The sequence below is a fragment of the Eulemur rufifrons genome, chromosome 14 (assembly GCF_041146395.1).
Source record: "Eulemur rufifrons isolate Redbay chromosome 14, OSU_ERuf_1, whole genome shotgun sequence".
Lineage (NCBI taxonomy): Eukaryota > Metazoa > Chordata > Mammalia > Primates > Lemuridae > Eulemur > Eulemur rufifrons.
The window spans coordinates 16130276-16158051 of NC_090996.1; the positions used below are offsets into that span (position 1 = coordinate 16130276).

General features: G+C 53.5%; 1 protein-coding gene across 2 annotated transcripts in view; it reads left to right on the plus strand.

The window, feature by feature from the left end:
* MAD1L1 (mitotic arrest deficient 1 like 1) overlaps positions 1 to 27776 on the plus strand; it is a 368629-nt gene that overhangs the window by 234090 nt on the left and 106763 nt on the right. For both annotated transcript variants that reach the window (XM_069486644.1, XM_069486645.1), the window contains exon 16: positions 9244 to 9334. In XM_069486644.1, the coding sequence (XP_069342745.1) occupies positions 9244 to 9334 (91 nt within the window). The remainder of the gene's footprint in view (positions 1 to 9243; positions 9335 to 27776) is intronic.

Here is a 27776-nt window from a genome sequence, read left to right on the forward strand (position 1 = left end):
ACACCCGTTAGTCACACTCCAGGAGCCCCCTCATTTCCCGCCACACTCGCTGCCTTCTGGGTCCTGCGAGTGCCAGCCCAGCCCATGCAGAAGCCCCAGTTCTCGGGGCCGAAGGATACCTTTGTTGTTGGGGGCACTGGAGATGTTGGCCCACCTCAGGGGACAGCTTGATGACTCCTCACCCACCCCTGAGGGTCCCCACTCCCCGGGGGACAGCATGGTGCTCTGTGACCCCCACCCATACTCCAGGGACCCGACACCCAGGCCCATGTCCTTTCCACACAGCAGGTGTTAGCTTTTAATGTTCTTTTAAACAAATTAGCTTTCATTGAACAAATCTCTACTACAGTGCTGTACGTCCACTCATGACCCGATGTGTATGTGATCAGGAAGACAGTCCCTGCCTGGGAGCGCCCAGGGCGACTGGTCCATCTCTAAGAGCCCAGCCCAGGCTGCCACTGAGGTTCGGCCTTGGAGGGCGCAGCTTCCATTTGTCCCATCCTGTTTAACCCTGCCGACTTCCCCTCTGCCATGGACGGAGTCTGTGGGCCTGAGCCGCCGATCCCACTTGAATGGCAGCTGCAGCCAGGGTGAGGCAGTCCTCAAACCTGGGGCTCCTAGGAGGGCTTGGCCTGGGTCTGCCTCGTGCTGTGCTGGGTGCTCGTGGCTTCTCCCTGCATTCCTGACAGCTCTGTGCTCTCATCCAGTGGTTACTTCCTCTCTTCTGTTTTCTCTCCTCCTCCTTTCTGAATCTGCTATTACTTGGATGTTAGATTTCCCGAATAGTTCTCTCTCTTTCTCTTTTTAATCTTTTTGATCCTATTTTCCATCTTTTTTGTTCTACTTTCTATAATATTTTCTCAACTTTATCAACTTGCTCTTACTGCTGTTATCATACTTTTAGTTTCCTGAGAGTTTGGGTATTGTTTTTTTTTGTTCTCTGAATATTCTTTTATATATAAAACATCCCGTCAATGTTTTATGAATATAGTATGTTCGCTGTTTCTTTGATGTCAATGTGGTACTTTTTGAAGTTTTCTTCTCCCCATGTAACCTGTCAGCTTGGTGGTTTGGCCTTTGCTGGCTGTTTCATTCTGGAAGTTTCCTGAGAGCTGCGTGACCTGTGCACCGTGAGCACCCGCAGCTGGTTGGAAGTGCCAGGGCCTGTCGGGGTGTCCCTGTGGCTGCCCTGCTGGGGCCGCCTGGGCCAGGCCATAGGGAGCCTTTGAGATCAGCGTCTTCTGTCCTTTTCCGTTGGCCTGTTGTGTCTCTGGAGAAGACTCGGGTCTGTAGGGCGTGGGCCTGTCCTGCCAGCTTCAGGGCACCACGTAGGGCACTGTGCTGGCAGCTTAGTGCCACCGTGAGGTCCTCAGTCCCCCTTGAGTTCCTCTCGCAGTGGGGTGGCTCTGCTCTCAGCCCAGAGATCTTCTGTCTTCTCTCTCTAGTGTTCTGCCAAGATACGGGGTTGACCATGTGGAACCAGGTTCCCAGCCTCCACCCACAGAAGCGGAACAAGGCAGCAGTGCCCCCTCCCTGCCCGCAGCATCAGCTGGGCAGAGCAGGGAGCTCACCCCCTGGCCCAGCCTCCAGAAGCAGCCAGCGCTCTGGTTCCCGTGCTGGCAGGGCTGGGTGGGAGTGGACCTTCGCCCCGCTCGGCGGTGTCAGGAGTGCCGGGCAGGAAGCTGGGCCTCCACCCCACCCCGCGTCAGAGAGACAGAGTGAGATGGGGGGTCTCCTCACCCCACCCCTCCATGTCCCCAGGTCGCAGGCCCAGCTGAGAGCTCCCCCTCCACCCATCGCAGCAACAAGGCAATAGGAGGGGCCCATCATTTCCCCATCCTGGTGTCAGCGGGACGCAGGGGCACTGAGCTTGCACCCCACCTGTCTCCACATTGCCAGCATGGTGTCCACAGGGCCACCCAGTAGCAGAACCTCCACCCTGCCCCTGGGTCTGGCACTCCTAGGTGTACATGTGCCAAACAGCAGAACATCAAAGCGCATGACCCAGAAACAGATAGCACTGAATGGAGAAATAGACAAATCTACATTTGTAGTGGAGGACTCTGATTCATCACCCTCAGCAATCGATAGAACGACTAGACCAAGGCAGCGAAGACATGGAACCGAATGTCGCTGTCAGCCCACAGGCCCTAATTGATGCCGTGGAGCGCTCTGCCCAACCAGAGCTCCTGGCTGACCTGGGGCGTTCACCGAGACAGACCTCCCAAACTTGAAGGACTCGCCTTCGCAGACTGTGTCCTCTGATCAGAATGCACTCAGACTAGCAGTCAGTAACAGAAAAACAGCAGGAAAATCTGCAAACATCTGGAAATTAACCACACTTCTGTGTTGCCTGTGGGTCAGAGAGGAAGCCGCAAAGGAAGAGCGAATGCAGCTGAGCGACCGTGGGAAGACACACACGGCAGTCGCGGGGCAGCTGGGTCAGTGCTGAGGAGCAATTTCCAGTACTAAAGGTTTACTTGAGAAAAGAGGAAAAGTCTCTAATTTATATTCTAACCTCAAGAACTTGGAAAAAGAAGAGCAATGTAAGCTGAGAACAAGCAGAAAGAAGGAAATAGCAAAGAACAAAAAGTAACGACATTGAAAAGAGAAAAACGATATAGTATTGAAAGAAAAGGCTGATTTTTTGTGGAAAAAAAATAAAATTGATGAACATGTAGCAAAATTGACAAATATAAAAAGACACAAGATACAATCATTGACCTCAGGAATGAAGTAGGGGACACCAGTGTGGATCTTGGAGCCACGGAAGGGTCTTATGGGGTCCTACGAACAGTTGTACGTTTACGTTTCATTAACTACTTCCTCAGAAACCACCAGCTACCGAACTCAGCCGAGATGAACAGGTGGTCAGAATAGTCTTACAGACGTTAACGAATGAAGTCATAATCAAAATGCTTCTAAGAAAGATATCTCCAGGCCACGGTTTCCCTGGAGAATAAAGAATAATTAACATCAACGTGACACCATCTCTTCTCGCAATATAGGAGGCTGCCAGGCTTTAGGGGGTGGGGGTGCCTGTGTCTGCAGGGTAGCGAGAGGAGCCCTCTGTGGTTGGAATGGGCATGTCTGGGTGGTGGTAGCACATCCATCGCCATGCATGACAGCGGTCCCCAACCTTTTTGGCACCAGGGACCAGTTTCATGGAAGACAATTTTTCCACGGATGAGGGGAGGGGAAGTGGGGCTCAGGCGGCGATGTGAGCAATGGGGAGGGGAGCGGCTGTGAGTACAGATGAAGCTTTTCTCTCTTGCCCACCTCAGCTGCTCACCTCCTGCTGTGTGGGCCCCCCACCCTGTTCCTCAGTTTCATGGAAGACAGTTTTTCCACAGATGGGCAGTAGGGGTCGGCGGAGCTCTGCGGCCCAGTCCCTACCAGGCCACGGACCGGTACTGGTCTGGGGGTTGGGGACCGCAGCCGTATGACATATTGCACAGGAGTGGGCACATAGCAAGTGCACATGAGCTGAAATCTGACCATCTCAGCAAATTGTACCAGTGTAGTTTTCCTGGTTTCGATACTACTGGTGGGTAAAGTGTGCGTGGGACCTCTGCTACGTTTTCTGCAAATTCCCATGAAACCGTAAATACTTCCTAAAAAGTTTAAGAAAAATCCTTCAACCAGTCAGCCAATTTCACCCCTACCTTCTTCCTGCTTCCAGAAGTAACTCCCAGGGGTGCTCATTCCTGAGACCTTGGGGATTTTTTGGTGTAAAAGCTTCTCAACTTTTCCATTGCTGACCAAGAATTCAACTTGTTCGAGTCATTTGCTGTCATCCATCTGCTTTCCAACTTCCAAAGGTATTTTGACGTTGCTGCTTCTTTGATTTTCTTTGTCTTTTGGTATATGTTCCCCCAAAAGTGAGCAAAACCAGAAAAACCTTTGCTCTTGCTCTTGTTTTAGTGGGATTTTGAGAGACATTGTACTTAAACACACATGTTCAAGCCACCATCTTTAACTGAAATCTTTGATGTTTCTTCATATATATATATATATATATTTTTTTTTTTTTCTTTTGAGATGGGGTCTCACTGTGTTGCCCAGGCTGGTCTCAAACTCCTGGGCTCAAGTGATCCTCCTACCTTAGCCTCCTGAGTAGCTGGGACTCTAGGCGTGCAACACTGTGCCCGGCTCATACGTGTTTTCTAAAATGTGAGACACATACTATTAGAATCCTGTTTCTCCACCTTATATTCTAACATAAACACTTTTCCATATTTTTACAGTCTTGTTATAAAGTATTAATGTATAGTTTGTTCCATGATATACTTGATTATTCCTTTTTGTAGCTTGAGTGGTTTCAAGTTTTCAGCTATTAAGAACAAGCTATGATGAACATCTTTGTGGATAAACTGTTGGCCATGTTTTGACTTATCTGTGAGAGAATTTCTTGTGTCTCAAGAGACTGACTCTATCTAGCCGGTGGGAGTCTGGTTGCATTTTGGAATCTGGTCCATTGTTTTTATAAGTGATGACAGCAATTCCCGCTAGTAGTAGCAGTGGTGGTGGTGGTGGTGGTGGTGGTAGTGGTAGTATTAGTAGTACTAGCAGCAGCAGCAGTAACGATTGTAATAAAAGACAGCTTACACGGGCCAGACACTGCACTGTGTGCATTCTCTGCTCTGTTGTACTGGATTCTAGCAGCAGGCCAAAGGTTTTCAAAGATACTTATTTTATTGAGGTATAGTTTGCAACCCTGGAACGCACCCACCATCAGCCTGCAGTTCAGTGCAGGAGGAGTGCCCAGGTCGGGGCAGCAGCCTCCATCTAGGAGCAGGTCGAGAGTGTGCGTGATGTTCCGAGTTCCAAAACAACAAGTAGAGCAAATCCAAGTCTGCATTTGTTTATCACCATGTGCCTGCAGCTCTAAAGAGTGTCAGTAATGGCCGGGCGCGGTGGCTCACGCCTGTAATCCTAGCACTCTGGAAGGCCGAGGTGGGCGGATCGTTTGAGCTCAGGAGTTCGAGACCAGCCTGAGCAAGAGCGAAACCCCACCTCTACTAAAAATAGAAAGAAATTATATGGACAGCTAAAAATATATATAGAAAAAATTAGCCGGGCATGGTGGCGCATGCCTGTAGTCCCAGCTACTCGGGAGGCTGAGACAGGAGGATCGCTTGAGCTCAGGAGTTTGAGGTTGCTGTGTGCTAGGCTGACGCCACGGCACTCACTCTAGCCTGGGCAACAGGGTGAGACTCTGTCTCAAAAAAAAAAAAAAAAAAAAAAGAGTGTCAGTAATAAGACACGGACCGCCATCCCCCACCAGATGCCAGGGTCATGTGTTGGCCAATGTACACTTAGCATGTGATCCCCACCACAATCAGATATAGGACATATCCTAGAAGACTAGTTATTTTCTACCTTTTAAATTACTGTATAGTAAAATTATATTTTTTTTTCATGGTGTGAATTCTATGGATTTTAATCATTCCATAATCCGGGTACAAAATAGGTTCAACACCCAACTCCGCCCACCACTGTCCACATACACTCATACCCCTTGGCAGCCATGGGTCTCCATCCCTAGGGTTTTGTTTATTCCAAGAATGTTCTATAAATCAAATCCTACAATATGTGATCTTTTGAGATTGGCCTCTTTCATTCAGCATAACATCTTTGAGATTCATCCAAGTTGTGTGTGTAAAAGTCAATCCCTCTCTAGGCGCAATGGCTCCCACCTGGAATCCCAGCTACTTGGAGGCCAAGGCAAAAGAATTGTTTGAGGCCAGGAACTTAAGACCAGCCTGGGCAATATAGCAAGACCTAATCTCTTTAAAAAAAAAAAAAAGAAAGAAAGAAAGAAAGAAAAATTAGCCAGTTGTAGTGGTGCGTGCCTGTAGTCTCAGCTACTCGGGGCTGCGGTGGGAGGATCTCTTGAGGAATTCAAGGCTGCAGTGAGCTATGATTGTGTTACTGCACTTAAGCCTGGGTGATAGAGTGAGACCCTGTCTCTTCTTAAAAAAAAAAGAAAGAAAGAAAGAAAAAAGTTCCTTTTTGATTGCTGTAGCTTTGTAGTAAATTTTGAGATCAGGAAATATGAGTCTCCTAACTTTTTTTGGTTTGTGTTTTTTTTTTTTTTCCCCCCAAGATTTTGACTCCTCTGATGTCTAAACAATATTACATCTCCCTGTCCTTTAACATGGATGTCTGTATGTTTATTTCGGTTTTCCTTAATTTCTTCTAGCAGTGTTTGGCAGATTTTAGGGTACAAATCTTACACCTTCTTGGGTAAATTTATTCCTAAGTGTTTTCTTCTTTTTGATACTATTATAAATGGAATTGTTGTATTATTTTCCTTTTCAGATTGTTCATTCCTAGTATATAGAAATACAACTGATATTTTGCATGCTGATTTTGTATCTTGTGATGTTGCTGAATTTGTTTATTGACTGTAACACATTTTTTGCATATTCTTTAGGGTTTTCTTTATCATGGCATCTGCAAGTAGGGGTATTTTTACTTCTTTTCCAATTTTGATGTTTTTTTTCTTTTCTTACCTAATTGCTCTGTCTGTGTTGAATGGAAGTAATGAACGCCAGCCTTCTCGTCTTGTTACTGATCTTAGGGGAAAAGCTTCCAGTCTTTCACCGTTGGGACTGGCATCAGCTATGGGTTTAATAAGCTACAGGTCTCATTTGGTAGCTTCCAGATAAACTGCCTGGGGAAGGTCTTAAGATTCCCAGCCTACATTCTGTCCCTATGTGAAGAATCTCATCCTGAGTTCCTCAAACTGTTGACGTACTGATTAATATGTAACTTACTGACGTTGAAAAGGACACTGACTTGTTTCTGAATCATGAAGTTTTGCTGATTTATTTCTGAATCATGCAATCTTACCGATTGTCTTGCATGTAGAATGTTTTATCCTGTAGCCAGTGTTTGCAACTTCTGTATTGTACCCTCCAGCGAAAGAAGGCAACTGTGCCGTGTGTTACTGAGCAGCGGGCTCACTGCCTGACTCACGCAGAAGCCAACACTGGGGCACCGGCTTCTGGGGAAAGGGAAAACTTGATTGTGAGTTGGCTGGCAAGGAGGCAGGAGGCAACGCTCAAATCTGCCTCCCCGAGCTGGGGTCTGGGGGCAGGTTTCATAGGCAGAGAACACCAGTGAGGGAGACAGAAAAACGCAATGGGGCACAGCCCGACTGGGTCACACAACGCTGTAGCGTGGTCCCTGGCTCTTAAGTCCGTATCACAACAGAACCAGCCAGCCCTGGTTTCTTCATGTGGTCCCATTCCCGGATCTGGCTACTTGGGTTCCACCTGTGGTTGACTTTTCCGTTCCCGCCGGCTCGGATGGTAAATCGGGCTCCATTTATCTGGGCGTGCTCTGGGTATGTGTTGTGCAACCCAGGTCCTTTGCTACTAGAAACAACTAGTCATTTTGTTCCATTTTGTTACAAAGTGGAACCAGCTTGGACTGGTTCTGCCATTACCTTCCAACTTGGGACAGACCTTGGAGCTGCCAGCTCTGTTGTGTCTTCCCCGGTGCATCCTCACACTGGGCTTCCACTAAACCTTTATCAAATCATTTCTGCCTCAGCAGCCTTAATGTCGGTTGACCAATTTTTTTGAAAGATGCCCTTTATCATGTTTAGGAAGTCCCTTTCTGTTCCTAGTTTGTTGAGTGTTTATCACGAAAGGGGGATTTGTAAAATGCTTTCTTTGCCTCGGTGGAGAGGATCGTGTGGGCTGTTTTCCTGTGTTCTGTTAACTCTGGTGTAGTACATAGATTAATTTCATGTATTGAAACAGCCTTGCGTTCCTGGCATAAACCTGTTGATCGTGATGTATAATACTAACAAGGGCTGGGTTCGGTTTGCTGGTACCTTGGTGAGGATTTTTATATTTACCTTCATAAGGGTCTCTAGTTATCAGGTAGTGTCTTTGTCTGGCCTCGGAGTCAGCATATGACACTGGTCTCCTACAGTGAATTAGGATGTGTTCCCTCCTCATCAGCTTTTTGGAAGAGTTTGGGAAAGACAGGTGTTAATTCTTCTTTAAATATTTGCTAGAATTCCCTAGTGAGGTCAGCTGACTGGGCTCTTGTCTCTGGTGGGGTTTTGATTACTGATGCAGTCTTGTTTGTCATAGGTCTGTTTATAATTTCTGTTTCTTCTTGAGTCAGCTTTTGTAGTTTGTATATTTACAGGAATTTATTTCATCTAGATTATCCAGTTTTGTGCACAGTTGTTTGTAGTATTCTCTCATAATTCTTGTTATTTCTGTAAAATCAGTAGCAATATACCCTTTTTCATTTCTGAATTTTGTAATTCGAGTCTTTATTAGTCGCTCTAGGTAAAGATTTGTCAATTTTGTTGTTCTTTTCAGTATTGTTTTTAGATTCTCTCTCACTTATCTCTGCTCTAATCTTTGTTATTTCTTTCATTTTGGTAGCTTTGAGTTTAATTTGCTCTTCCTTCTCTAGTTTCTTATGGTGCACAGGAGAGTTATTGATTTGGATATTTCATTTTTAATGTAGACATTTACAGGTATAAGTTTCTTCACGTATTTTATAATCCCCTTGTGATTTCCTCTTTGACCCACTGGTCATTTAAGAGTGTGTTATTTACCTTCCACATATATGTGAATTTTCTAGTTTCCTTCTGTTATTGGTTTCTAATTTCATTCCACTAAAGTAATTCCATTAAATTAATAAATTTAACTTTTTAAGACTTGTAGCTTAATCTCTGGTCTATTCTGGAGAATGTTCCGTGTGCACCTGGGGAGAGTGTGTGTCTGCTGCTGTGTATGCCATGGGGGTCTAGCTGGTTTGGCGTGTTGTCAAGCCCCCTGCTTCCTGCCTGGTCTTCTGCCTGGTGCAGTGCACTTTTTTTTATTCCTAGGTAATATTCCACTGTATGGATGTACCATAGTTTTAAAATGTATATGTGGGCTTTTATTATTTTAGTGTTTAATTGACAAGTAAAAATTGGATACATTTATGGTACACAATGTGATGTTTGGAAATATATATACATGGTGGAATGGCTTGTTCAAACAAATTAACATATTCATCACCTCACGTGATTTTGTGGTGCGAACACTTAAAATCCATACAACACATTATTATTAACTGCCATCACGGTGATATACAACAGGCCCCTCGAACACACTCCTCCTGCCCAACTGAACCTCCCTCCGGCCCTGGTAACCACCATCCCCTCTGCTTGCACACGTGGGGCTGCCACGAGGCCTTGTCATAGTCTCACTCTTCTTGCAGGTTAAAGGTTGAGGAGCTGGAAGGGGACCGCAGGCGCCTGGAAGAAGAGAAGAGGGTGCTGGAGGTGCAGCTGGAGAGGGGTGTCCTGCAGGTGAGTGCTGGGGCAGCCCTGGTTGGTGCGTCCCAGAGCCCAGGGACGTGGGAGACATTCCCGCCCACAGGCCTGTGGGGCCGCCTGCCTCCTCTGCCTGGAGTCCACCGTGCTCCAGTGACCTGCCTTCCCTTCTCCCTGCACTGCCCACAGGTGTCTGATGTGACGGCAGCAGGCTCTTGGGCAGGGAGGTCGGTGCAGCCCACTGTGTGGTTCTACGTAGTGTCCAGGCCTGTCCCCATCCACCTGCCAGTGTGAAGTTGGACTGCTGTTTGTATTCTTTGAATTTTACTTTCTTTTTAGTTTTCTTGTCCTGTTCTAAATTGTTCCATGGCAGAAACTCCCAGGGTTGAGATTACCCAGCTTTTAGACAGGCCATTGATTTTATCTTGGCACCTATTAGAGGCAATGCAAATTTCTTTTATTACAATGGGAGAAGTGACCTCTGTCTGGCCCGCAGCTGGACTGTGCTCGGCCTGGAACCTGCTGTCTTGTGGTGTTTCATGTGGGCTGCAGGCCTTGGTGGGGACTGCTGGGCCGCTGTCAGGCGAGTCCCGGCGGCCGGCAGCGGTGCCCTGTCAGGATGTGCAGAGCCCGAACTTCCCAAACCCTGCTGATGGGCGCAGTACATCCTCTGGGAACCCCGCATCGCAGCTTTCCTGCCTCTGGGCTTCTGGTCCCTCACAAGGCGTCCTCGCTTGCTCTTGGAGAGGTGGTTGAGGAGCGAGTGAGACTGGAGGACAGGTGAACGCCAGGCAGGGGCTGCCCCCAGCCACCGTCCTGTGCAGACAGTATGTTTTCAAATCGAGTGCTCCTATGTAGGAGTTATGGGGACAGGAGATCTGGCAGGAAATGCCAAGGGCTCTCTGTGCTGCACCTTGGTTAGCATGAGGCTGGGATTAGCAATGACTCCTAGGACCCTCCTGCTGACTCCTTGGGGCCCTTTGTGGGGTGGGGCCCCTCGTGCAGGGGTGTGTCCTGGAGCTGCTCAGAGCTGAGGGGCTGGGCTAGCCGCCTGGAGTGCGAGTGCCCACAGCTTGCCCAGCGGGAGAGTGTAGGGCTGGGCCTGTGGTCTGGGGGGGCAGGGGGTGGCAGATATTTGTGCTGTGACATGATGATGAGTCCAGCCCAGGATTAACGGAACCGACCGCCACCCTGGGCTAGGCCAACTGGGCACGGGAGAAACAAGCCCGGGGGAGTGAGGTGGGGGAGCAGCTGCAGGTTGGGCCTCTGGGCGTGGAGGCTTCCAGATAGCCCCGCACTGAGCCCGGGGATGAGGAGGCCGCACAGCCCCTGTGGGTGGCTCAGGTTGCCACTTGGCACTGGACCCACAGGGCTGCATGACTTGCTCTCACGTCCTTCAGCCAGGATCACTGGGGCCTGCAAGCAGCGGCAGACTCCGACTGCTGCGTCCCAAGCCCCCAGCTGCCGCCTGCACCCGCCAGCACTGCAGGTCCGGCTTAAATCCAGAATGCTCTTTGGGCCATTTCTGCCCTGAAAATGGGCCTCGTTCCAGGAAGGTCAGCGTGATGGAGGGAGCCTGGGGCGGCCTGAACCCGGCTTCCCTCATTAGCCATCTCTGGGGGTGAGGACCACGAGCTGGCTCTGTGCCACACCCGGGTCCACTACTTCCTCCTGAGATGGGCAGCGCAGCCCCTATTAACTGGTCAGGAAACTTCCACTCAGAGGTCAGTAATGTGGTCCAGGGCACCTGCCTGGAGAGCAGAGCTGGGATTTGAACCCAGGTGTGTCATCTCGCAAGTCTGTTTCTCCCCCTGTACTCCTGGCCTGCTCCCCGCCCGTCTTCCTCCTGGGCCTCTGTGAGAACACTTCACGGGGTGACAGCTGACCTGGGCTCTGAGCACGCCCCGTGCATGGCCACGGGCTCACCACCTAGGCCTGCTGGGGCAGCAGTGGGCCCGCCCACACGCGGGGGCTGCTCTGGGTGATCCCAGCAGCCACTGTGTCTGGAGCAGCAGAGGTTTGCACCCCAAAGGCTGAGCTGGCCGTTCCAGGTGGTGCTGGTCACCCCATCGTAAGGGACTGTTTCTGTCCGACCCCTGTGCTGGGGCTTGTACCCCAGTCCTCCATTCACTCCATGTGCGAAGGCCTGTGACTGACATGGGGGAGCTGAGCGTCGATGACACAGGAAGGCAGGCGGGTCCCACTGCGCAGACAGGAACAAAGGCCAGGACATAGAACAACTGGCAGAATGGAGGAGCCAGAGCCCAGGTGGTGTTTGAAATGGGTCTGAAGGCGGTTTAGACATGTGGAATCAGAGTGCCGCCAGCCAGCCCACCTGCGTCCGAGCCCGCTGCCCTCAGCAGGATCCTGCCTCTGCTTCTGCCTCTGCCAGGTGTAGTCTTGGGTGTATTGGTTTTTCCATTTGAGCCCCCAGAACCCTCTTGATGAAATTGGGGTGCAGATGCCCCTGTGGGCCTTATTGGGGATCAAATGTTCACATCTGCCTGGAGGCTCTTCCCGCCTTTTCCATCACAGAGGGCAAAGCCTGCCCTCACCACCCCAGTGCCTGCTCAGGAGGTGTCGACAGTGTGAGGCTGTCCTGGGCACGCTGGACCTTCAGAGCCTCCCCAGGGGACCATTCCCGAAGCCCCGAGCTTCTGCCCAGCTCCAGACGGGCCGGGGCCGCGCAACTGGGCGGCTCTGAGGAGGCCTGTGGGCATTTGGTCACTGAGCCGTGCTGGCGGCGCTGCGGGAGTGTCCCTATGCAAATGTCCTCTCGCTGCCTCCCTGCTCACTCTTCCTCTGCAGGGGGAGCGTCTTCAAGTTGAGCCGCTTCAAGAAAGATTGATTAAAATCAGCTGTAGTTTGACTTAATTGGGAACATATGCTTGGAGAGGGGCTCGACTAGTTAGGACTTTTTGTAATTAGTTCACAGCTGGTTGGTGAGGAAACAGAACTCCAGTTACCACTTAGGGCTGTGGGGGGGGGGTATGTGTGTGCGTGTTTGCGTGCGGTACCTGGCTGGGGGACAGGCCTGGGAAGCCGTCTCTCTGGCCTCAGTGGGAGGCTCACCATGTGGCCCCCACTGTGACGCTGTCCTTTCTGGGTCTCCCTGAGGGTCCTGGGCTGTTTGCACACTGAGTGGAGGACCTGCATGCATTCTTCACATTGTTGGGGGGGGTAGGAAGTGGCAGTCAGGGCCTGCCTGCGTAGTGGGACCTCTCACCCAGCCAGCTGGTCAGGTGGGCAGGGGAGCTCGGAGCCCTCCACTGAGGTTGTCCAAGCCACAGGACGATCTACCAGACATGGGGAAACAGGCCCGCAGTTAGCCTGCAAGCGAGGGCAAGCTCACATGCTCCGTGCCTTAGAGACACAACGGCTCAGTGAAGACGGAGATTGGGCACACCCCGTGGGACTCCAGATCCGGCAGCAGAGGGAGTTTCGCGGCTGTTGGCACAGCTGCAGGAGTCGGGGCAGGTGGCAGACACAGTCCCTGTCCCTGGCTGCAACCCATGGCCCCCACCCCCACCCTGCCCCAGGCACTCTCCGCTGGCCTAGAACCACAAGCCACAGAGCGGTGAAGCACCAGCAACGGGGCTTTACGCTGTTTGTCCTCACAGGCCTCTGATGGCCCCTCACGGCAGGCCTGGGCCTTGGGGGCTAAGACTCCAGAGCCTGGCTGGGCCATGGCTCTGTCTGTCCCAGCTGCCACCCTGGTCTCCGTGCCTTCCTAAAGGTCGTCTTTAGGAGGCCTAGAACCGCAGGTGGCAGTTCCTAGGGCACACACCTGTTGAGCCACACCCGTGCTACTACCTGTTGTGACAGCATGGTTCTCACTGCCTCACCCTGCGAGAAGGTACAGGGCTTTCCACATTTGTGGTTCTGATGGACCTAATCTGGGGACTGTGAGGGCACCAAAGAAAGGCCAGATGCACAGCGAGGCCAGTCCATAGTCTGACCACTGGACACTGGCCTTGTGGGGTGGGCCGCATCTCCATGTGACGGTGCCCACCGGGTAATGAGGAGTGGCCAGGTTCTGGTGTCCTGTCGGGTCCCCTGTGTACTGGGTAGTGATGGCGGAGCCAGCATTCAAACTCAGCCCTGTTGGATTTTTCATGATGTTTTATTATGAACATTTTTCAAACATACAGCAAAGTTGAAAGAATCTTACGTGACCCCCACTTACCCAGCACCCAGACTCCGCCACGATGTCTCACTGTGGTGTCTCGTGGCTTGTCTGTCCACCCCTCTTCCGTCCACCAGGACATTTTATTTTTTTGATGGCATTTTAAAGTAAATTGCAAACATCTGTATACTTTCCTCTAACTACTTTGGCGTGCGTGTAATTAAGTGGAATTCATCTCGGGGCTTTGGAGCCCTGCTCCAGCGTTTCTCAGCGTGGCCTAATCACGGTGCCTACTCTGGCAGGCTGGGGGTCCCTACCACGCTTCCCTGCCTGCCCTCCCTCCAGAGCCAGGCCCCAAGCGACCGCCCGTGCACTGCTGCCTCTGTGGGCACCCCCAGACCTAGCCTCCTTGCTCCTCCCCACCAGGGGCCTCGAAGCCCACCCAACTGCTGCTCAGGAAAGAGACCAGAGGAGCAGCCCAGTGACATTTAAAATAAGTGCATCTTTTTTGGAAATGGAGTGGGTAGAAAATTGCCGGTTCCCTGTGAGCGGAAAGCTCATGGTGCCTGGAGACTGTCCCCGCTCCTGTCTGCGTCACCAGGCAGGCAGAACTATCTGATCACAGCTTGGCTGGTCTCAGCTGCCTCTTCCCTTCATCCCCAGCACGGGGGTGAGAGAACCCTCACCCCTCTTCAGACCTCCTTGCCTTCTCTCCCATAGTGGCCACCCACCTAGTTCCCAAGATCCCATGGGACCTGAGTCCACCTTCCTTGCAGCCTGGGAGCCACCCAGAGCCATGGCCCCTCCTAGAGCCCGGCAGGTCCGCTCGCACGGGCATGCCCTTGGCCTGCGCCTGCCTCTGTCCAGGCTGCCCCACTTCACCAAACCTCTCTTTCTGCGGCTTCAGCCGGACTCTTCTCGGAAGCCCTGGCACCTCTGGTTGTCACGTTCTGCTGCCCGGCTCTTGGGCGCGTTCCTCCCTGCCTGGCCAGCTGGTTCTTGCTGTGCCCCACACCGACAGCTTGCCCCGCCCACCGTGTTGTCTCCGCGGTATGCCTCCAGGCGTCACTCCTCTCTGTGCCTTTGCTGGCCCCTTTGTGAGGCCCAACCCAGCACCCGCCCCGCCCTGCCCTGCCCTGCCCTGCACCTCTGTTTTTGGGTCTGTGAGGAGTGAGCATGCCTGGCCCGCTGACAGCCGAGCCCCGTGGAGCGGGTACGCCTGGACGTGGCAAGGGCTCTGGGGGTGGTCTGGGAGCGTCGGCCCTGGGGAGTCACTCCACCTCGGAGCCTCAGTGCCCTCATGTGAAAGACGAGGGTGATGCGACCTGCTTCCTGGGGCTCATATGTGTAACGTATGGTTAATTCCTCCCATGTGGTGACTTCTTTGAATTCAGCAGTTATTTTTTTTTCTAACGTGAGTCTTACTCTCCCTCCCCTTTTAACTCAAAAGATAGCTTATTTTGAAACGATTCTGCACTGTGCTTTTTCTGCCGAAGGTATTTTGGGGGGACTTTTTGCCCCATGCCAGGGGCTTCACTGGCAGACGGGCTGTGTAACCTGTGACCAGGTCACAGATAGGTCTGCGGGAGCGGCCCCCAGGTCCACCGTTTCCAGTGTGTAGGATAAATTTCCAGGGGAGAGGGAAGGGACCCAAGGGTGTCTGCTTGTGTTTTAGTAGATGGCCCCAAATGGCTCTTCGCAGAGCCGGGCCAGTTGGAACCTCGAGCAGTGCACCGCTGTGGTTCCCACGGCCTCGCCACGGAGTGTGCCCTCAGATCCTTAGAATGTTTTCCCGGTCTGAAAAGTAAAAAGGCATATCTCAGTGTAGTTGTAGTTTTAACCTTCCTTCCTTGTACTGGCTATGAGAGAGAGGATTTTTAGTGTGTTTATGTGTGTTCATGTCCCTTGATCCATTTTTCAAGTGGATTGTTGGTCCTTTTTTCCTTCTGGTTTCTGGGAGCTCTTTGCATATGAAGGAATTTAACTCTTTTGTTACAGATTTTAAGTATGTTCTCCCAATTTGTCATTAGTCCTTTGACTTTGCTTCATATATGTTTTTTAACCAAGCAGAAGGTTTTGGTTTTTAAATGTCTGTGTAGCTGCATTTATCCGCCTTTCTTGGGCTTGGGTCCTGCGTGGACCTTTCTCATGTTACGTCGTAAGAGAATTCTCTGATTTCTTCTAGTTTTCTTACGGCTTTTACATTTAAGTCTTTGGTTTGGATTCAGTTTTGGTTTTGTTTTTTATGAGGTATGAAGCATGGATTCAACCAATTTTTTTTTTTAAAGACAGCTCTACCCAGTAACCCTAAACCCACTCGTTGCAAACCTGTCCCTCCCACCCGAGCGCGCTGTGGGTAGGCCAGTGCTGTTCTGCCTTCGCTCTCTCAGTGCACGTGTCAGGATCAGTTCCAGACGGTTCTGGTCACTGATGCTTTCAGGTTTCTGTCTGCGCCCGCATGACTCTCAGCTGTCAGAATGTTCCTGGCAGCTCCTGTTTATTTTTCATAGGGACGTAGCGCTTCCGGTTCTTCCACTGACCCTGTCAGCTTAAAATTTATACTAGGACCTCGTGAGGTTTGCACGCGGACTTTGGAAATTGTGCGTCTGTAGGAGCTAACTCTTATTCAAGAGCACCGATACGTCTCTCCGTTTGTCGAGGTCCTCCTTTGTGTTCCCTTGCAACGTTTTTTTTATAGGTGTATTTTTAATCTTGCACATTTCTTGTTGAGTTTACTGCTCGGCATTGAGCCTTCTCAGTTTTTATTGCCCGTGGGTCTCGCCCTGTTACTTCTCCTTCCGGAGGGTGCTCCCACGTGCAGACTGGGTTCCTTTACAGGGGCTGCGTGCGTGCCTGCCGGTCTGCAGGAGCACGAGGCACACTCTGCCCTGCCTGGCAGTCTGGCCACGCCCCCGGGCTCCTGGCCTCAGGCCCTGCACCCCGGGGCTGGCGAGTCCTGGGCCCTGCTGCCCAGGCCCGAGTGTGGTGAGTAAAATAAGACACTTAATGACAGGGAAGACGCCCAGCCCCACCGAGGCGGCATGCCGGCTGCTCATGTTTATTAACGCCGAGGACTAAAAACAGCCGCCTGCTGATGTGCATTTGTGTGGTGAAATTTCCACTGGCACTGATTTCTTTTGATTTTTTTATGAGAAGAATGATGCGCCCTGAATATTAAGCCCCTTCTCCTGCCCAGGTTTCACTTTCCTTGGGAGCTCAGTCCCTCGGGCCACCAGCCCCTGGGGCACCAACTTCCATGGTCTTTGTGTTGGCTGGATCCCGTGCCCCCTGGCGTCGTCACAGCCCCGCCTGACCCGGGTTGTAGGGTCCTCAGCGCCCAGGCTGCCGGGCAGGCCCCTCCCTCACAGACTGGCAGGCTGGAGAGGAGATGGGCTGTGCCTCGACAAGGGCACACAGTGCCTGCGGGTCCCACCGTGTGGCAGCTTGGTGTCTTCACGCTGTGACCACCAGGAGACCCAGGGCCAGCCTGCTTTGCTGCCAGCCACGTGTAAGACCCAGAAGGCATGTGGCACGATGAATGGTGCAGCCAGGCGCGTTCCCTGCCCCAGTGGCCTGGACAGCCCCATCGCTCCGTGCTGCCTAAGGTCTCCAGCCTTGCTGTCCTCGGGCTGGTGTGCTGCCCTCTCTTTCTTCATCTCCATGTCGTCCTTGCAAAGTTTTAAGGCGAAAAAGTTAAGAGCTCAACACGTGTAAACCTAGAAATTAGGCATGATGAAAAATCATGTGTAATTAGGGTTAGGCAGGTTGAATTATTTCAGAGGGGCTGCCTGGACTGGACTCCATGCAGAACGTCCCTCACTAGCGAGGGCTCAGGGCCAGTGCCCCAGCCACTGAGCTGCCGTTCTCGAGGGAAAGTGAAGGCATCACCCCGGCCCCAGCTTTCCCAGGAGGACTGACTGGGCGGGCAGTGTTGGAGGGGCAGCACAGAGGACAGGTCCTGCCCAGTGGATGCCAGTTGACACCCTTAGCATTGGGACAGCTGTGCCTGTGACCCTTGCCCCTGACCACAGCAGTAGAAAAACAAGCAGCTTTGCTTAGCAGCTCCTGGGACAACTCAGAGACCCCGGACAAGGAGGAGTGAAGCTCCGCATCAGGACGAGGCGTCCAAACGAGGCGCGGCGCTCGCACTTTCCCCAGGCCCCGTGCCCACCAGCAGATCTGCAGCTGCCGCCTGGTTCCCTGAGGCTCCTGCCGTCTCCTGCCGAGGGTCAGGCAGGTGGTTTAGGGAGAGACAACAGCAGAGGCTGCCTGACTCCCAAGGCTACCCTGGGTCACTCACTGGGCAGGCCAGAGAGCAGCCTCCGGGCTGCATCCAGACAAGCCCAAACACAGGGACATGTCCCCCTTCCTGTTTCTCCTCCACCTCCTCCTCCTGAGATACATTGGCCTCGGTGACCAGGATGGTAGCTGGCGGGTGCCCTGTGTGCCTTTTCGGGTGCACTAACTGCTGGCGTGATGGAAGCTTAGGGAGAATCCATGTCTACAGCTGGGGCTGTGGACAGGCTGCAGCCAGCGAGGGGCTGGGGGGTAAGCTGGGACCCGTCACGGTTGTCACTGGGTCTGGCTCCGGCTTCCCCATCACCCACGTTTGCTGCCCCCACCCAGAGTTTTCCAAGGGCCTGCCAGAGCAACCCTACCTTGGGGGCCTGCAGGTAGCTCCGTGGGGCTGCGGAGGGCCTCCGTCCAGCGGAGGAAGCAGAGCCATGGTGGGGCCGGGTGCGCTGAGGGGCCCTGGGCAGGGTCAGGTCTGGGGTGTCGGAGCTTTCCCCAGCCCGATGACTGCCGCTTCGCTCTTCCTGAGAGATTGTTTTTTTCATCCTTTCCCTCCAAATTGTTTACAAGCCGCTCTCGGCACCAGATCACCTTCTGAAGGACTCTGGTGACACCAGCATCGCATAGTTGGCTGTGCTGAGTCCTTCTTCTGCTGACATGCCAGACAGCGTGAGAGGGCTCGAGCTCTCGCGCCCCACCCGTGCAAGCAGTGCCCTGCAAAGTGGACTGTGGGCCGATGGCCGCCGTCACCATTGGCCAGGCCTGCTGTCCAGTGAAAGGTTGTCCTCACCTCTGGCTGACACGAGACTGAGGTTGGGGTCTTCAGGGCTCTGCCAGGTCTGCTGCATTTGCCACCTGGGCATGTGCACCTGCATGGCGGGACCTTGGCGTGTCCATGCAGGAACTACCCAGCAGTCTGTGCTAGACCCCAAAGTCAGACATGCCCAGGGACCAGCTGCTGAACGTCTCGATCTGCCACCTACCTGTCCCTGAGCTACCCCTTGGACTGAAGCTGTGGCGTGCTTTTCAGTAGGAAACCAAATTCAGAGGGTGGTGGGTGGCATCTACTTTTAGGTGACCAGCTGTGGTGGGCAAGAAGGGGCGCTGGGCCAGAAACGGGGCGCCTGGTCCTGGCGGCTCCTCTGGTTCTGTGCAGCCGACCGCCCTGCGCTTGTCAGCAGCCTCTTGGAGGCTGGGGATGCTTCCCTAGGAAATGGGGACTGTGGCTGTCCTGCTCGCAGGTGCCTGCAGTGACAGTCCCCGGGTGGCTCTTAGCCCAGCTCGAAGCGCAATGCTGGTGTCCCAGATGGGCACTGCCTCTGTCTCAGGCCTCCTGGGCTTGGCCAGCTCTGATACTCTCTTGGTTCCTGAGCCTTGGAGGGCGCACAGATCAGACCCAGCTTTTTGTGTAATGAGGGAGGACAAAGGGAACGCAGGTGAGCTCAGGTACCCAGGAAATTGGGGGAAGACAAAAGTGCGAAATGGATGAGAGGGGTCCTTCCTGGGGAAGCGAGAGCTTTGTCCAGGACAGGCCCTGGCCATGGTTGCCCTGGAGGCTGGGGAATAGGTGTGTCCCCCTCCACCCACCTGCCACATCTCTGCTTCCTGGAAGCCCCGCCATGACTTGGGGAAGAGGAAGTTCTTTGCCGCCTCTCTCTCAGGGCATTAGATTTGCACCTGGCACTTTCCTGTGGCCCAGGCTGGCAGACACCCCCCGTTCTCAGAGACGTCTCAGGAAAGGCTCAGGTCCTCAGGTGAAGAATTCAAGGTGGACTGAGGGCCAGAGGGACATAGCAACCTGGGCATGTCTAGCAGGGGGAAGAGAGCCGCGTCTTTGGGTTTTGCTTTGATAGTCACCACCATGGGCAATAATGGCACACCCAGCAAAGCTGCTCATAATTTAAGACCATTTTCACATGTATTATTAACTCATTTGATTTTTCCAAGGACTTAGTAGCGTCCCATTTTACAGATGACCAAATTGAGACTCAGAGAGAAAGCGACTCGTTCAAGTCTCAAAAGTAGCACATTGGTATGTGTTTAGAGCAGCAGAATGCCAGCTCCAAGGCCACGCCCTGGGCCCTACCTAGGCCCCCAGGAGCAGGGCCCAGGCAGTATGGCTGAGGCTGAGCCAGGCTGGGCCTCTGCTTCAGAGCCAAGCAAGCCCCACGTGACGTCCTGGGATGGCAGCCGTCTTTCCTTCCTCCCAGGTCGTGTGTGGGAGGGGTGTCCCAGTGTGGCGCCGACTGTTCTCCTATCCAGAACGGTGGGGAAGCTGTTGCTGTGGGTCCTGCAGATGCTGTCAGGATGGTGACCCTCCCCCTGAAGTCTGGGAGGTCTGGAGTTAGCTCTGAGGTAACCCATTCTCAGCTCTGCCAAATCTGAAGGGGACCCTCTGTCCCTGCCTGTTGACTAGTGGAGAGTTGCTGGCGCCAGGCTCCTGCCCTTTCCTCGGGGACCCTCACTTGCTGCTGAGGCGCGCTCAGACCAGGCCTGGGGGTTGCCCGAGAGCCTGAGCTAGAGGGACCTGGCGGGGCGAAGCCTCCCCCAGACTGTCACAGGAGGCCTGGTGGTCGGGGTCCTGGCTGGGCAGCCCTCCTCCGGCCCCTGCCCGGGTCCCTGCATAGTTCATCATTGGATAAATATGGCCTGTTTCACATTCTGTCCTGCCTGGCCGTGGGAAGCTGCAGAGACTGTTGGGGGTGTCGTGGGAAGAGCCTCTAGGCTCCGTCAGACTCTGGCCGGCGAGGTCCCTGGGCTCAGCCTCCGGGCAGGGTGCCACGCATGGAGCACAGCGCAGAGGGGCCAGGCTTTGTCAAGGCCTTGCAGCATGTTGGGAGGTGGCACACTGCGAGCTAGGTTGTGGGGCTCCGACCATGTTGTCATCAGCCTCTCCCACCCATGGGCAACATTGACTAGGGACACACCAGGCCTAGGGCACCTGTTTCCTCCTTGGGGAAACATTTGGTGACAAGAGGCAGGTCCCAGGGGGCTCTTCCTCCCTGTCTTCACCCTTCGGTGACCAGCACAGGCTGTGTGGGCCTCGGCTAATGGGACTGTGGGTGAGGAGGTGGGCCAGCCCCAGGGGGTCCCCTCCCTCCACTCATGGCTACTCCAAGCTGCCCCGTCCATGTGCATTCCGCCTGCCTGGGGGGAGGCCAGACGTGTCCCAAATGCCCTCTCAGCCACACGCATGTATAGGCATGCAGCCTGTCCCCCAGGCCCCTCTCGCCAGCGCCCTGCAGAATGTAGGAAACTGAGGCTCGAGGTGCCTGGGGGCTTGCCCAAGGTCATGTTGCTGCTGAGGAGGTTTGACCTGGCCTGGGCTTGTCACAGAGGCAGATTCTACAGGCCGGGCCATGTGCATCAGTGGCCAGGAGGCCGGGAGGGCTGGGCTGGTCCGGCTCTGCCCTGCCCCAAGCCCAGCGGGCACTCAGGACTGCCTCCCTCTTCCTCCCAAGCTGCGTTGCTTTTAGCCAGAAGAGGCATTGATTTGGCTGTGGGGCCGGGTGAGCCATAAATATGCATGAGGGCTGGCGGTTATTTAACTGCGCTTTCCATTCCCCTCGCGTGGCTGCCTCCTTCCAGCTCTTTCTCCTCTCTCGGCATGCGAGTCAGGCGCAGGCTGGCAGCCGGCCCTCCCTCCCCAGGGGCAGCCAGGCCCCGGGGGCAACCACCTCCCTGGCAGGGCTCTCGGGGAGGATAGCAGGGATGGATACCAAGGCAGGCCCAAGCACAGGCTGGCACAGGAGCTCGAGGAGTGATGGGGTCTGAAGGGAGTTCCTTAGAGACCAAGCTTGCCACTCTTACTCTTTCAAAGATGGGAAACTGAGGCCCAGAGGGGACAGGAGGCCTGGTCAAGCTCACCAGCAAGCCAGGGGCAGACCTTACTGTTGGAGCAGAATGAAGCTGATGCTGATCCCTGCCCAGCCACTTCCATGCAGGGCTCAGGATGCGAGCGGTCGGTCCCCTGAATGCAGAGAGAGATGGCCCGTCTCAGCCTGCCCAGAACTGGAACAACAGGTGGAAATCTAAGGACAGGAAGGAGGCAGGAGAAAGCCTCAGGCCTCCTCAGGGGCAGCAATGGGTGGGCTGCAGGGGTTCAGTCCCTGGGAGTTCACACAGAGACCTTGGAAGAGCCTCGCCATCTCTGGACCACCCAGCTCCCAGAGACATGTGGTCAATGCCCCCTGAGCCCCGCGCAGGCCCCTCAGTGACTGCTGTCTGCCCCGGCTCTGCTTTCTCTGTAGCCCCAGGCCCAGCCCCACAGAGAGTTTGGACGGTGGACCCAGGAGTGGCTGGGGACTTGGGGACTGCCCTGTCCACCCAGCACTTTCCTGCTGGTGCCCCGCGCTGGCCGGCTACCCTCAAATAACAGGAAGCGGCAGGTAGCCCGCTCGCTCGGCAAGTGAAAGATTTCTGTTTAGTCAATAATTGCACCATCGCATCAAAAGAAGGCTCAAAACTTTTCCTTTTGAGATTCTTGTCAGTGTCTCCACAGTTTTCTCAGCTGCGAATCAAACAAGGCAACAAATTTTAGCAGAAGATTATAGCCATTTTTCCCCTTTCTTCCTCAAAGCTGTCATCTAGCAGCAGATTTCAGCAGAGTTGTTCGATCTCTCCCATCTGCTTGTCTTGAGCGGCGCCAGCCCCCCGACGGCGCCGCTTCATGTTGGCATAAACACCGCTCCGCACCGCAGCGGGTGAGGTGTGTGGGGGCTGGGCACAGGAGGGGCCGGGCGGGTGTCTCTTCCCTTGAAATGGTGCCTCCTGCCTGAGCGCACAGCAGGGCAGCGGTGGGCAGCCTTGCAGAGAGCCCCCTCAGCAGGTGGATGGACGCAGTCTCTGGGGAAGTCTTGAGCCCTGGGCTGCCGAGCCCACCCACCCCTCGTCCACTGGCCTTCCCACCCCTGGGCACAGTGATACTGGCCCTTCCTGTGGGCTAGGGACAGGTGGGCAGCGCCTGCGTCTTCCCCTGGGAGGGTCTTGTGGCTGTACTAGCCTGGGGACCTGCTGGCCCCGACCCTGCTGCTCAGGCCGGGCTCCAGGCCCCTCTGCGTCCCCAGCCACAGCCTCACCACACAGAGCCAGAACCAGGCGTTGGGGGCACTTGGCTCGGTGCTGAGTGCATGCCGGGGACCGCCAGGTTCACGGCCTCCTGCTGCACCCGTGCAGGTGATACAGTGGAGCCCTGCACTGCTCAGTTGCTCATCTAGAAGACAGAAGCATTTGTGTCTCATGAGACAGTGTGTGAGACCCCTTGCGTGGCCCTGGCACAGTGTTCTAAGGTGGGTCAGACTCTGGGGCCTGGGACCCTCTGCTTCCTGCTCTCTCACTTCCTCCCGTGGGGTGGCCCTCATGTGACCAGGATGACGTTCCAGCCCCTGGCTTTTTGAGCACAGCGTGGAGGGTTTCAGTTGGCAGGTGTGTGTGGCAGACACCAAGCCCCACGGGACTCCAAAGTCTCATCTCAGCACCCGCCTGTCCCTCCAGCATCATGCCTACGGAGGAGCCACCTCCCGGGGGGCCCTGGGACCAGGCTGGACTGTGCCTCGGGGCTGGCTGGAAAGGGAAGGGTGCCCGGGCGTGATCACAGGAGGTCTGTGTCCAGGGCCCAAGAGACAGAGGCCTGACGAAGGACAGCCTGGCTCCTGCTGAGCGCTTTAGGGAGGGCAGCTGAAAGAGGTGGCTGAGGTCTTACAGGGCAAGGGTCTGACGGCACATAGGTTACAGGGCAGACAGGTCCAGGCAGGGTGTTTCCCCAGAGTGGCCAGAGGCATTGGATGCCCGAAGATGGTGAGGAGCATGGCCACAAGGAGCTCTGAGAAGCTGCCACAGCAGGGCAGGTGGGAACACCTGAGGTCACCTGGTCCTGGAGACTGCCGGCCCGGGAGGGTGGCCTGTGGTCACCGCACTCAGGGTTCAGGTCTGGCTGGCAGCAGAGTCTCCTGGAGGTTGCCCCATAGGCCACTGTGCATAGGAGGCCCTCCTGGCTCTGGAGGGGGGAGTGTCCGGGGGATGGGACCCCTCCAGCCTCGAGACCCTCGGCCCAGGCAAGGCCCCATTTCCTCATTGACCCCTTGTGTTTCTCTTTCATCTGGGTGGGGTGTCTCCCCAGCCAGGCCCACTTGGCCCTGTTTTCTCTTGTAAACTTGGACTTGACGTTGAAATCCTGGTCTATTAAGAGGAAGAGGGTTTGTTCCAGCGCAGCAGGCACTGGGCGAGAGCCCATGACTGCAGCGTCCACAACTTCCTTCTGTTTTTCACCTTTCTCCCTCCCCACCCATTTTAACCTGTTACTGAGACAGGGCTCACGCCCTGTAGCTCACCCATTTAGAGCGTGCAGTTCAGCGGTTTATGGTTACACTCACAGATACCTGCAACTGTTGCCACGCTCAATTTTAGAACGTTTTTATCACCTCAAAAAGGAGCTCAAACCCTTCAGTTATCACCTGCCACCCCCTACCCCACCCTCAGCAACCACAAATCCACTTTCTGTCTCTGTCAGTTTGCCTATTCTGAACACTTCATGTGAGTGGACTTGTGTGATACGTGGTCTTTTGTGATTGCCTTTTCTCACTTAGCATGTTCAAGGTTCGTTGGTGTCGTAGCACATGTCAGTAGTTTATTCCTTTGTGTGGCTGAATGATGCTTTGTTACATGGATATGCCACATGTTATCCATTCATCAGTTTAGACATTTGGGTTTTTCCCACTTTTTTACTATTATGAATAAAGCTGCTATGAACAGTCACTTTTGAGGCTTCATGTGGATGTACGTTTTCTTTTCTAGAGACAGAGCCCTGCTCTGTCGTCCAGGCCAAAGTGTAGTGATGCAATCATAGCCCATTGCACCCTTGAACTCCAGGCTCAACTATCCTCCCACCTGAGCCTCCCCAGTATCTGGGACAATAGGAACACACCACAGCGCTTGGCTAATTTTTTTTTTATTTTTTGCAGAGACCAGGTCTCGCCATGTTGCCCAAGCTTGTCTCAGACTCCTGGCCTCAAATAATCCTCCTGCCTCAGCCTCCCAGAGTGCTGGGATTATAGACATGAGCCACTGTACTCTACCAGGATATACATTTTCAGTCTTCTTGGGTATATATAATACCTAGGAGAGGATTTGCTGGATCGCATGATAACTCTGTTTAGTCATTTGAGGAATGTCAGACTTTTGCATTCCTACCAGCAGCGTATGAAGGTTTTAGTTTTTCTGCATCCTCACCAACCTGACCTTTCCCTTCTAGCCATCCTGGTAGGTATGAAGTGATGTCTCATTGTGATTTTGTTTTCCAATTTTGCTGATGACAAAGGATGTTGAACGTCTTTTCGTGTGCTTGGTGACCTTATAAATATCTATTCAGATCCTTTGCCCATTTTTTAATTGGGTTATTTGGTTTTTTATTATTGAGTTGTAAGAGTTATCTATATATTATGTATAGAAGTCCCTTAGATATAGATTAGTAAACATTTTTCTCCCATTCAGTGGCTTGTCACTTTCTCAATGGTATTTTTCGAAGCATAGAAGTTATTAGTTTGGATAAAGTTCAATTTATCTGGGGTTTTTCGTTGTTCCTCATGTTTTAGAGTCATGTCTAAGAATCCTTAGCCAAATCCAAGGTCATGAAGGTTTACCCCTATATTTTCTTCTACAAGTTTTATAGTTTTTGCTCTTACATGTGAGTCTTTGACCCATTTTTTGATTAAATTTTGTATATCGTGTGAAGCAGGGGTCCAGGTTCATTCTTGTACATATGGATGTGCAGTTTAGTCTCTTGCTGAGAGGACCATTTTTCCCTATTGCGTGGTCTTGGCACCGTTGTTGGAATCACTCAACCACAGACGGTAAGGGTTTATTTCTGGACTTTCAGTTCCATTCCATTGGTCTGTCTGTCCTTAGGCTCATGCCCAGACTGCCCTGATACTGTGATAAGTTCTGAAATCAGGAAGTGTGAGTCTTCCTGCTTCGTTCTCCCTTTTCCAGATTGCTTTGGCTATTCCCAGCCCCTTGCAATTCAGTGTGCACTTTAGAATCAGCTTGTCAGTTTTGCAAGGAGGTCAGCCGGTGGCGATTGTGTTGACTCTGCAGACCAGCTTTGGTAGGATTGCCATCTTACCAATGTTAAGTCTTCCAGTCCATGAGCATGTGATGTTTTCCCAATTATTTAGATCTTATTTCATTATTTCCAACTGTGTTTCGTTGCATTTTTGAAGAGTGCTCTGTATCATTTGGAGGCAGCTGGGCACAGGAGTGGGTGCCATTTGTTGTAGGACTTGGGGCCATTCCTCCTCTCTCCCAGTTCCAGGGATCAGCAAACTAGAGCCCAGTCCAGCCCACTGCTTGGTTGGTAAATAAAGTTTTATTGGAGCAGAGCAGTGCTCATTCGTTTGTGTCTCATCTGTGGCTGCTTTCACACCATAGTGGCAAAGGTGGGTACTGCCACAGAGACTGTGTGGCTCACAGGGCCGGAGGCCACGCGAACCTTCCCAGTTCCCGTGAATAACTGCTACAGACAGGACAGTGCTGGGTTCACCGTGTGGCTGTCCCTTACCATTGCGATCCCTTCTGCCCTCTTCTTACCTGGAGGAGGAGGGCCCTAGGACGTGTTGAGTAGCCACAGAGGAGCTGCAGCCCTGGACCAGATGCCTTTGGTGGCCTCAGACTTGTCCTTCCTCTGTGCGTCGCCCAGGCAGAGGCAGTGCGGAGTCAGGGATGGCACTGGCGGATCCTCCTTTAGGCCCCCCCTTTGATTTGAAGAGAAATGATAGAAGCGAGGTTGGCTTGACTCCAGGGTTGATTTAGTGCAGGCTGTGCCCCCAGGGCATGCCTGACCCCGCAGGGCTGGCCTGGTTGGAAACATTCCTTGCCGTGATACCATAAGCGGGCCCCTGAGATGCCGTTTTACTCCCGCTGGGCGGAGGAGCCTTCCAAGCAGCCCAGACTCAGCAGGCTGTGTCAGGCCTCCCATGCCCCACCCGCGGGGCCCTCGTATGTGCAGGAGGGTGAGCCAGAGGCGTGGCCCACCTACTCTATCTCTACAGTGGCCTGCTGTGATCTCTCAGATGCTGTGTTTAGAGCCAAGGGGTGGACAGGCAGGCGTTGTCCTGTGTGGGGAAGATGTTGTCACTGCAGAGCTGACAGCCTTGTGGGGGAGACAAGTTTATAAGCAAGCAATGCCAGTGCCGTGTCCTAAGCACTCGGAGAGGTGCCTGGACACCAGGAGAGCATAAGGGGCCAGTGACTTGGGGTGGGCTTGGTGGACACAGGCAGGGGCTACAGTGGGTATGGGGACAGTGGCCATCCGCCGGGGGCTGACTCAAGTTGGGGTGAGGAGTGATTCAGCAGCGGGAATAGGACCACGGGCAGAGCCAGGTCACTGCAGGGCCTCGAGCTATGGGCTCAGCAGGAACATTTGACGTTGACCTTGAGATTTGTGGAGGCCACACATTTAGACCAGGGAGGGAGGCAGACACATCTCCCTGAACTACGAGCTTTGACTAGAGAGGCCGCATGCTCTAGTACCCGCTGTTTCTAGTGCCCAACGAAATGCTTGTCACATGGGAGTGCTGACGCGTAGAGCCACCCTGCCTGGCTGCCAGGCTTGTGGTCATGGCTCCCTGCCGCATGCACACCTGTGCTTACAGAGCTCGGGCTGGATGGGTGCAGGTGGAGCATGAATGGATGGACGGGTGGGTGGACAGGCAGGTGCAAGAAAGGAAGGGTGGCAGGAATGAACCCAGGGAGGCCAAGAACTGGGCCCAAGTCACAGTGTGAGGAGGCAGAGGTAGAGCCTGGGGCCCACCCTGCCCTTCCTGGTCCTAGTTCCCCCGTGTCATTTTTAGGGGCTCTGCCTTCTCTGGGCATCGGGTAAAGAAAGTCCACCCGATTTATGGATGTAGTGGGTGCCAGCACAGAGAGTTATAGCCCACAGAGGGCCCTGATAGCCGGCATTCCTGAGAGGTGGGTTTTCCATTGTCACGGTGAGGCGGGAGCTGGACATGCTCATGGCTGTGGTCAGCGGTATAGCTGGTGGGCTGGCCCCGGCCACAGTGCCTG